Source organism: Cottoperca gobio, chromosome 10, assembly GCF_900634415.1.
Source record: "Cottoperca gobio chromosome 10, fCotGob3.1, whole genome shotgun sequence".
Lineage (NCBI taxonomy): Eukaryota > Metazoa > Chordata > Actinopteri > Perciformes > Bovichtidae > Cottoperca > Cottoperca gobio.
Genome location: NC_041364.1, coordinates 1,451,199 through 1,461,802, shown reverse-complemented (window position 1 = coordinate 1,461,802; position 10,604 = coordinate 1,451,199). Strand labels below are relative to the sequence as shown.

Here is a 10,604-nt window from a genome sequence, read left to right as displayed (position 1 = left end):
CGAGCACAACATGAACTCAAACTGCACTATAAACATCATTTCCCTTTGTGTTGGTGAAAAGCTGCAGAAGATGTGTTGAAAGCTTCCACATGAAAAAGGTTTAGACAATCATAAGATTGTACAATGAACTATTGTTTTGCTTTGGATATAAGCATACAATATGTGTATAACCAAATAACCCAGCCATAAAACAAGGCTACGACAACATTCCTGTTAATATCAGAATATATAATATAACTACGAGTCCTCTGTGTGTTGGTTTAAGTTACTGTTTCATTTTCAAGTGCTGTCTGTGCACGAAGCTGCTCATGGTCCCCTGGGAGACGGGCGAGGGAGAGACGGAGCACCCTGTTACCATCTCCACCCGTTCATCCAGACTCCAGTGTCAAGAATGTGAAACAACAGCCGAGCCTCGTCCCTCCTCTCAGCTTCCTGCTTCCCTCTCTGTCCTGTGGCTGAGAGAGGGCAGAGAGGGCAGAGAGGGTGGGGCTGTAACTTAATACTGCTTTTTTAAAGAAGTCCTTGCTTATTAAAGTTAATACGTCTGTCTCCTTTTGGCTCGGAGACGTCGCTGCAAACTTGTTTAACAATGAACCTCAATTAAACTCAAACACACCCCAGAACTTCCTCTGACACACTGAGAAATGTTGATCGTGCTCGTAACACCTGTTCTGGTTTACGGTGCCAATGAAGTTAAAAACAACTTTTAAAGTAGTGAACATGATTATATATTTCATGCAGCAAGTCCTTCAGAATCACACTGACACATGTGATCGATGTAAGCAGCAGTTTACTGCTGCAGAGGGCGACAACATGTGGAACGATCTCAGCTTTAAAGACGTAGTTCAGATAGTTGGACTGCATGTGGTGTTGATTATCTTTCTGTGTGCAGAGAAACCACATCTGACTTTTCTTTTTTACCTTTTCACTGATGGCAAAGACCACAATCTACTCATTTATGCCCACGAGTTATACTGTAGTTAATACAATTATGTTGGCAGTGCACAAGGCCAAGTCATTTATTCCAGCTCTTCAGCTGCTCAAGGCACCTGCTCTTGTCGGCAATATGTTGACTTGGAGGATCGACTTTGTAGAAGGCTGGTCTGTTGTACTGGCCACAAATGACATCTCGTGCACACAAATTAATTTACGACCGCTCCCGGTCTCTGTAGACACAACATTATTCCTCTGTTTTATTCTAATATCACAGCTGGATTACCAGCCGCAGACGCAGGTCCTATACTCAATGTGAATCCAATGGTTTAAGGTGATTTAATTCGTTTATTGGGGAATATACTACATTAAATTACAAAAGGCTAACTGGAAATATATTGAGGGCTTTAAACGTGGCAGCACTAACTGGAAAATTAGGGCAGCTGCAAACTAGGCAATCTGGCAAAGACAGAATGGGATGGGCAGGTGTATTTATACTGATGGTCTAATGAGGGAAATGGGGAACAGGTGGGCAGCTGGTCAGGTGATGGGAATGGCGGGAATGGGGAATGGGGGGACACTGTAGGCAGGAGGGAAAGGCTGGACCTGCAATGACAGCTAGGTGGCATAGAAAACAGAGCAGGTAACTGAATGCATCTTTAAAACACAACGAAGAAGAAGAATGAACATTTAGGCTTTGGCTGAAGTCGTGACCCCCCCAAAAAAGAGGTTTCTTTTATCTGACGGGAGGCGAGATGGGTTTCTACACTCTGACACGGAGCTCGGTTTAAATCAGCGAATCTGAAGGAAAAATCTGCATCAATTGTTGAGTCATCCGCTTTAATTAAATCAGTTCAAACACCGAATAAAGTTTTGTCGCACCCAAGCGGGGAAGAGGCTCCAGTGCACCACTCCGCTGCTAGCTTAAAAACGAACCGGTAGACGCCCGCCGGTAAAACCATCGCACCTTCAACCATTCCTGTAACGTGATTGGCCATACTGAGAAATCCAGGTAGAGACACAGCGCTTCGGGATTGGCTGGAATGTAAGTAGCCCTAGCTGTAGCGCTAAACGATTGGTGGATGATTCACAAAGCTTCAATTTGATTGGCCCGATGTCTCGCAAGGGGCGGGATATCATGTTTGGTTGCGGAGCTGAAACCGGTAACCGAGCACTCCAGCACGTTGTGAAGCCGCTAGTGTTTCTGGCTGCCGCTGAGGTGATTCAAAGAAATCACTTGTTTCTAAATCCACGATTTTTTTGATAATTGACCATCTGGTAAGTTGTTCTTTTGGATAAACTGTCATTAATTTTCGTTGAAAAGTCATAAATGGTTTCCGTGTATCGTATTCGGTGGATTAACTGGGTCGCTTTTCGCGGCCCCGTCTACATCCTGATGAGGACGTGATGGCTGTTAGCAGCCTTTGGCAGTTAGCATGGCGATCTTTGATTAATTTAACCATACTTGTGCTGTTACTTTATTTTAAATAACCAGCAGGCGATTAAATAGTAGTTAGTATGTTGAAATGTCAGGTTGTAGCCATCGCCGTTACTGCCTGGTCTTACTTTGGGTTTCCAGAAGATACCCACCGCCCATGTTATAGTAGCCCACTTCGAGCTCTCATTCAGTCGTGACTCCCTCCCGTCCTGCCTTTCTTAACCACCTTGCTCGCCAGTCTTCCTCCGTAATGTCCCCCACGTGTGCTATGTAGGTTCCCACTGGTTTTTATCCAGCTACCCGGTTCATTCAGAGCAACATGAATGGAAAGAGTTTCTGGGCACCGGCCGGGACACGTGTTGGGGCTGCTCCTGAACCTGAGCTATAACATAGCCGGTGTCTGCCCTAGTTTAGGGGCCGTGTGCACGACCAGCTCTCGCGGTTTTATCTCGGTAGTGGGCCAGCTAGTGTGTCATATAAGCCCAGGTTATATATGGAAATGCACTGTCCCAAAAAGCCCCAGCACCGACGTGCGGAGCCGCCATGACTGGGGGTGAGTGTGTAGGCCGGTCGATACTGTGAATGGCACCGTCACTGCGGGCACGGCGTGGCCTTTGTCTGCATACCATGCTTTGCACTTTTTTTTTTTTTTTTTACACAAGCTGCTTTCTGATATAGCTGCAGCCGTGTAGCATGCCCTTATATGCACTTTATATCTCCAAATAAACGTGGATCCATTGTAGCTAAAGCCCCACTGCTGTTGGCTGCTAACATTAGACCTGAGACTCCTCCAGCTCGCAGGGTTGCTTCTCATAAGAGTCACTGGCTTAGCCTGATGGATCCTTCATGTATGCTGGTGTGGTGTATGCCAGAACACCAGATGGCCCTCGGGTTGTGTGGACAGGTGTGGCAGACAGTCCATTAAAGAAAGCACATGTTCCACTGAAAGACCACACCAGTGCATGTCTTAGCTTCATTACCGCTGATGTGAACTTAAAACGACTGTTTAGCATATCTACAGAGGTTAAAGGTCAATGCTAGTTATATTCTATACTATGCAAACCTCATAAAAAAGCACATAATTGAGCCGCATGGAACACAACCAAAACTACAAGAGCTCTAACAATACATCAATGATCTAATGTCATCTTTAAGACGCGCCTTTTATTTTGAAATTCCCATGTTGTCTGTGTCAATATTTCATTCCACGGGCAACTCCTTCATATATAAAGGTAACTGATCGTGGTGAACGGGCGTAGAACATCGTTTCATATCGACCGTGGCAGACTTTTGAGGTATCGGCCAATATCGTATTTATATAATATATATTTGTGATGAAACTTAGGAACTACGGTGTTCAACTGTTGCACGAAATGACTGCACCTTTAAAAGTGTACCAACATATGCATGTCCAGTTTAAGATATCTATCTCAGGGAGACCTTACGGGCTTTGGACTGCAACAGACCCAGAAAGTGAGACGGACTGTAACAGAACATCAGCAGCCTTCTTCTCCCACCTCCCAGACAGCCATCCGTTTCAATTCATGTCAGTATAACATGGAAATCAACTAGCAGACACTTGACACTTGCTGAAGATGGTCGATCCATCAGACCTGACGAGCACGTGCACGTATTCTTATAGGCGACTGCTTGTAGTTAATGACAACATGTGCACGGGGTCAAAGTTGCCACATAAGGTCGTCGCTTGGTGTAAACCGTTGGTCCTGATCTGTCACAGAAAACCCAGATTGATTTGAATCGTGTACACTGAGGGAACAAAATGTCCTGATACAGATGTGACTGAAGGTCAGGAAGCTGCCAGGACTCCATCCCATCACTCAGCTGCCAGATTCATTAATAACCTAGAATAAAAAGTGCTGGCTGGGCGATAATCTAATATATTGATTTGATCGTGATGCACAATAATGTAAATCCAACAAAGAGAAGAGGGTGTGGTGTTGGAAGGTAACACGCACCGGGTTCATTAGTGAAGAAGATGAAGAGGAATCTACGCAGCAGTTGAAGAGCGGTACAGTGTAATGACTCGGGTGTGAAAACAATCGGCTCGTGTCTGTGTTCCCCGCCCTGCTGACTGCGTGTCGCTACACACACACACACACACACACACGAGACAGTAAACGCTCCTCACTATCCGTCAGATCAAACACACGACCGTGGGCATTTCAACACGCCCCAGAAAAATGAATTAAAAAGGAGTCTGTGACGCAGCGAGTTGTGTCGTTGTGAAATCAGAGGTCGTGTTTACCTGACCTGCTTCACACCTCAAACCGCTGCTGGGATTAAATCTGACGGCCGGCGGATTCATCTTCACACAGATGTGTATTTGTTACGGCTGCATGTGTGAGACAAGTGTTCAGAGTATCGTGCACGGCAACAACAAAGATACGAGACAGACTTGATATCCAGCGCTTTGTTTACCACAACAGTCGTCATAGCAACCTGGAACAAGTCTAAAGATTCTGTTTTTAGAGCTGCAACAATTAATCATCGCAGAAATGAATCCTGCAGATACGGAGATTCCCTGCTTTCTGTTTGACATTAAAGTCTTTGGGTTTCCGACCACACGAGACGCTTCGAGACATTTTTCACTATTTTCTGACGTTTTGTGGATCAAATGTTTAATCTAGAAAAATAATCTGAGATTAAATGATTAATCTGAATAATTGAATCTGACATCTGCAGGTGACGTTTGTCAAAGCGATGATAGAAACTGAAAGATATTACAATGATGTGACGCAGAACATCTTCACGGTTAGGTAGCTGGACTTATTCCTCCTCGATAAATAACTTCAAGGATTTCTGATGATCAGAGTTGTGGAACATTATTCTGTCGAGCAGATCAATCACGCAACAGATGCAGAAATGTTAATCACAGCCACTGACATGGATGCATCTGACCCTCCTCTTCCTCCTCGCAGAGATTTCCAGTTGACCAAAGAAATGGTGATGGAGAAGCCAAGTGCCCAGCTGGTCGGGCGAGAGTTTGTCCGACAGTATTACACACTCCTGAACCAGGCCCCCGACTACCTGCACAGGTAACGCAGCGCCGCGTACGGTCTTGTGATTATTGGAGTGTCTGCAGAGTAAAGACAAACACGCTGTTTAAACGCAGCGCTCTGGATTTCTGTCTGAAATTGAACATAATATAAATATATTTACTTCTGTTGACCAAATGAACCGTTTTGTCTTCCTGCTCAGGTTTTACGGGAAGAACTCGTCCTACGTGCACGGCGGCCTGGACAACAACGGCAAACCAGTGGAGGCTGTTTATGGACAATCTGTAAGTGGCTTCATCCTGCAGACAGCAGCTCTCATCTGTTCTCACCGTGAACTGCACTTACTCCCACGTGCAACACTGAGCGCAGAGAGAAACAGCGCTTTGTTTCCTGGAGCTTCTTTTGTGTGAAAAGCACATTTAAGGTCGTCTGTCCTCCTGCTGTTTAAAGAACACGTTCACTTCTGTTGCTCACTCAGTCCGTGTGGCTCAGGTGCATCTTCCTCTTCATGAGAAACACTGAGGAGTGAAGCAGAGATGGTGTCATGACATTATAAAACAGAGCCGCTCGTCACAATGTCGGGGAGACTAACATCCACCTAGAGCAGCGGAATCATTTAGTTTGGCAGAAACACCTGAAGTATAAGTGTGAGGCAACGTCAGTGTGTGGAAGCTGCAGAGTTTAAACGTGTTTCTGATCAGAGCCAGAGCAGCAGGTCTTCTTTAAGAATAATATAATGTGATTTACAATAAGAGCGTTGAGCACAAAGAGGACGCACACGTCTTTATGAAGTGTTCAGGCTTCTGTCCTGGCTGAAGATGTTGTGTTCCTTCTCTTCTGCAGGAGATCCATAAGAGGGTGATGGCGCTGAGCTTCCGCGACTGTCACACTAAGATCCGGCACGTGGACGCCCACGCCACCCTGAACGAGGGCGTGGTGGTGCAGGTGATGGGCGAGCTGTCCAACAACATGCAGCCCATGAGGAAGTTCATGCAGACGTTTGTGCTGGCGCCGGAGGTTAGTAGTCACACGAGGTTTACTCTTCCTCGTCGGAACTCAGCGGAAATTCTTTTGCTATTTTCTTGCAGTGGAAGTTGATCTTGTTTAAGATTTAAATGTTTCCTTCAGGGCACCGTTGCCAACAAATTCTACGTCCACAACGACGTGTTCCGTTACCAGGACGAGGTGTTCGGGGACTCTGACTCTGAGCCTCCAGAAGGTGAGAACGTCACCTTCACTGTCTCCTGCTCGTTGTCTTTATCTCATCAGTTAAGTTACAGAGTTTCCTCCAGATGCTCCTCGTGCAACGTGAGGAACCTCGAGCTTCCTGACCTACAGCTGTGTTTGGGAATATATTTGAACGGGACGAGAACACGTGTCGTTGTCTTGAACGCCTTTATTTGTGTGTTCAGAGTCTGAGGACGAGGTGGAGGAGATCGAGGAGAGGGTCCCCTCCCCCGACGTCGCTCAGGAGGAGTCTGCTCCCTTCTACGACCCGACGCCGTGGTACGTGTCCCTGAAGCTTTAACGTTCACACTGTGATGCACGACTCTGCAGATTTGTGTTTAATGGTCTCGTTCTTACTCCTTGTAGTTCGGAGCCGACGGTTCCCGGTGACGAGGAAGAAGCGGCAGCAGCGAGTCCAGAACCAGAGCCCGAGGTGGAGAAGGAGGCCGAGGCCGCCGCGGTGGAGCTGAAGCCGGAGACGACGCTGGAGACGCAAACGGACACAAACGCATCCGACGACCAGACAGATAAAAGCCCCGCCGCCCCGCCCACCTCAGAACCCGCCGCCGTGCCCGCCGAACCCTCCCCCGCCGCTCCAGAAGAAAACAGGGTAGGTCTGAAGCTCGAGGTTGAATGTTGACGGGAGGGTCATTACAAAGAGGACTAAATGTCTCCGTGTTCTGTCCCACAGCCGTTCTCCTGGGCCTCCGTCACCAGTAAAAACCTCCCTCCCAGCGGGGCGGTCCCCGTCTCAGGAATCTCACACGTCGTCAAAGCCCCCACAGCACCGGTAGGTTTGCCGACACCTGGTTGGTGTAAAACAATATATATATTTATTCATCTCCCAGTGAAGTTTAATCTGGAGTTTAACTTCAGCCTGAGAACTGTTCTGTTCTGAAGAACCTTTCTTTGTCTAATATCACAAACAGTTTCACGCTCCAGTGCAACACGAGCGTGCAGCTCTCCTCGAGCGCGCATCGCTCCTTGAGCGTGCAGCGCTCCTCGAGCGTGCATCGCTCCTCGAGCGTGCAGCGCTCCTCGAGCGCGCATCGCTCCTCGAGCGCGCATCGCTCCTCGAGCGTGCAGCGCTCCTCGAGCGCGCATCGCTCCTCGAGCGTGCAGCGCTCCTCGAGCGTGCTGCAGCGTGCTCCTCCCTGTTTTTTTTTTCCTTGCAAGAGCAAGTTTCTAAAGTTCTTGAAGACCAAACTTTTAAAACGGACCACGACTTTTAGTTTAGGACCCACAGCGACACCTCGTGATGCTTCTCCCAGAACTGTTTGTCTTTGTAAACTTCTTCGTAGAGATGAAGGCAGCGGGACACAAACATCCCCTGCTGGCCGAACCTTTTTATGATGGTGGTCAGAGTAGTTTTTGGTATTTAAGTCGTAAATCCCAACAGCTGTGAAGCTGCTCTCTGTTCCTCGTCTTACAAACTGTTGTGACTTTCAGCCCCGAGCGGAGGTGAAGTCAGAGTCCCAGACAGCAACACAGAGACCACAGAGAGACCAGAGGCCGAGGGAACAAAGGCCTGGAGGAGGGCCTCCGCCGGTACACAGAGGACCCAGACCAGGTACACACACACACACACACGTGTTTCCAGGCAACGTGAAAAGGCCAAATCTTTCACTGCTTTCTGCTCAAACACATGTTGAAACATTTGATTCTATAAGTTCTCACAGAATCTCTCTGTTGAATTGTTTCAGTCCGGGAAGGAGAGCAGGGAGAGACGGAGGGCCGCAGGGTGGTCAGGTACCCCGACGCCCAACAGCTGTTTGTGGGAAACGTTCCTCACGACGTAGACAAGAATGAACTCAAGGAGTTCTTTGAACGTAAGTGGGATTTGATGAAGATTTATACTTATTGTGTTGGTTATGTGTGTAGTAAATAAACGTGTGTGTGTGTGTGTGTGTGTGTGTGTGTGTCCCCTCAGAGTATGGTACAGTCCTGGAGCTGAGGATCAACAGTGGAGGGAAGCTACCAAACTTTGGTTTTGTGGTGTTTGACGACTCTGAGCCCGTTCAGAAGATCCTCAGCAACCGGGTGAGACATCTTCTCTATCACACTTTGTACATCTCAAACCCCCCCGAGCTGCAACAACTCGTTAATTTATAAACACAGTTGGCAACGAACTTCACCAATTTACTCGTGTCTGTTATGATGCACGCGCTGCGGCGACATCTTCAGAGCAGCAGTCCGCCGGCCGGTGCTGTGTGTCGCTTACGTGATGGATTACAGGAAGTAACACAGCTGAGAAGAGAAACGGAGGGTTTTAGTTTTTTAATTCAAACCTGTAACAGACACACATGCTGCAGATTCAGTGAACGCAGAGACTCACGAGTGTGAAGTTGTAAGTTCTTCACATCAGAAACTTGAGCGTCTCTGATGGAATATATATCCGTTAGATTTGATCCTCTGCACGGCTGCAGCGCCGCTTCTATCAGACGAGATGAGAAACGTTTTGTTCTGCAGCTTTTCATCCGTTTTAAAAAGACGGATTAATCGATGATCAGAATGAGTTGCAACAAGTTTTAATGTCGTGCTTCTCGTCTCCTCAGCCCATTAAGTTCAGAGGTGACGTCCGCCTGAATGTGGAGGAGAAGAAGACCCGGTCGGCCCGGGAGGGCGACAGGCGGGACGTGAGGCCCCGCGGTCCAGGAGGTCCCGGCGGTCCCAGAGAGCGAATAGGAGGCGGCGGCGGAGGACCCCGAGGTCCCCCCACCCGCGGAGGCATGGCACAGAAACCGAGCTTCGGCTCCGGGCGGGGCGCAGGGCCCAGCGAGGGCCGCTACCCTGCCCAGCGCCAGTGAGGCACCCGGCCTCCAAACCTGAGTTAGATTACTATTGGGACTCAACTGAGTGGTATTTGATTTACTGCAGCAGGAACCAATTGGACAAACCTAAAATATAACAAAGACCCTTCTTTACACTTCACCTAGAAGCAAGAGTCAGGAGGAACCGCTGGTCTGAGGTCCGGGGCGCCACACGCCCCGATGTCTGACTGGTTTTCTCTCCTCATTCTTTCTCCTAAATGTGAGCGTACAAGTATTTGGAAGTTTCTGTTAGTAACTGACGCAGGTTTGGTTGAGAGCTTTCACCGTCAAATCACGCCAGCTCCTGCTGAATCCAACAGTCTCGACGTGTCTCATGAAGATGACTGCCTCCCCCCCCCCCCCCCACACACACCTGATTCTTCTTCTTTCTCACCTGCTGCTTTTTGTTCCCCTCTTAAGAATCCAGAATGTCACTCTTGTTTTTTACCCATCACTTCTTTTATCTGCCTCTTTGTCTCCTCCACCACAACACATGTTTTATCTGGACCTTTTTTTTTTTTTTTTCATGCTGAACTTGAGTTTATTAAGAAACAAATCGAAACACAGACACATGAAAAAAGGGTAAATACTACTTGAATTGGGGATTAAAAAACCCAGAGGTTAGGTTTTTTCGCGTTCTCTCTCCCTGTTTCTTAAAGGAACGTGTACTTTACTGCTTGGGCAATCCTGTGTATTGCTGCCACCGTTGTATCTAGCGATGGATCTGTCTTATCTTTTTATTCTATCAGGTCAAGAGCTGAACTGTAGTGGTTTTATTTGAGTAATGTTGGCTTGTAACATGTGGATTGACCGACGCATCCGAATGGAGCATGTATCAAATCATGTATCAAATCCTGTTAGGCTTCTACTTCCGATGCACTTCATTTGTCATCATGTTTAAAATGAGCTCACCTGCCGATGAGAGAACTAAATTAAAAGTGATTTACTGTTTTAAACCTTTGGTCTGTTTGATGTTTTAACTGACTTTCAAAGTGTGAACGCAGCACGAGAAGTGAAGCCGGCAAAGCTTTGGATTACACAGGGACTGACTTTCATTCATAGTGGGAATAAAAGTCAAACTAAAGGAAAGTAATTACATTTCTTTTGATTTGTAGAACGCATGAAACATAAATCCCAGGGATCAGATTTTTATCATTTAAGTTTGTTGAAAGGATAAAA

At 47.3% G+C, this 10,604-nt stretch overlaps 1 protein-coding gene across 2 annotated transcripts; it reads left to right on the top strand.

Moving 5' to 3' along the window:
- The first annotated feature begins 1,540 nt into the window (after positions 1–1,540).
- Positions 1,541–10,381, top strand: g3bp1 (GTPase activating protein (SH3 domain) binding protein 1). Of its 2 annotated transcripts, none has more exons than XM_029442261.1 (12): positions 1,541–1,978; positions 5,311–5,427; positions 5,591–5,672; positions 6,232–6,405; positions 6,517–6,607; positions 6,801–6,894; positions 6,982–7,225; positions 7,307–7,405; positions 8,065–8,185; positions 8,319–8,444; positions 8,546–8,655; positions 9,171–10,381. In XM_029442261.1, the coding sequence occupies exons 2-12, from the start codon at positions 5,333–5,335 to the stop codon at positions 9,420–9,422; spliced, it is 1,488 nt and encodes a 495-aa protein (XP_029298121.1). In that variant the 5' UTR covers positions 1,541–1,978; positions 5,311–5,332; the 3' UTR covers positions 9,423–10,381. The 2 variants fall into 2 exon arrangements, with proteins under 2 accessions (XP_029298121.1, XP_029298120.1); XM_029442260.1 differs by lacking the exon at positions 1,541–1,978 and adding an exon at positions 2,055–2,211.
- The last annotated feature ends 223 nt before the right edge of the window (positions 10,382–10,604 follow it).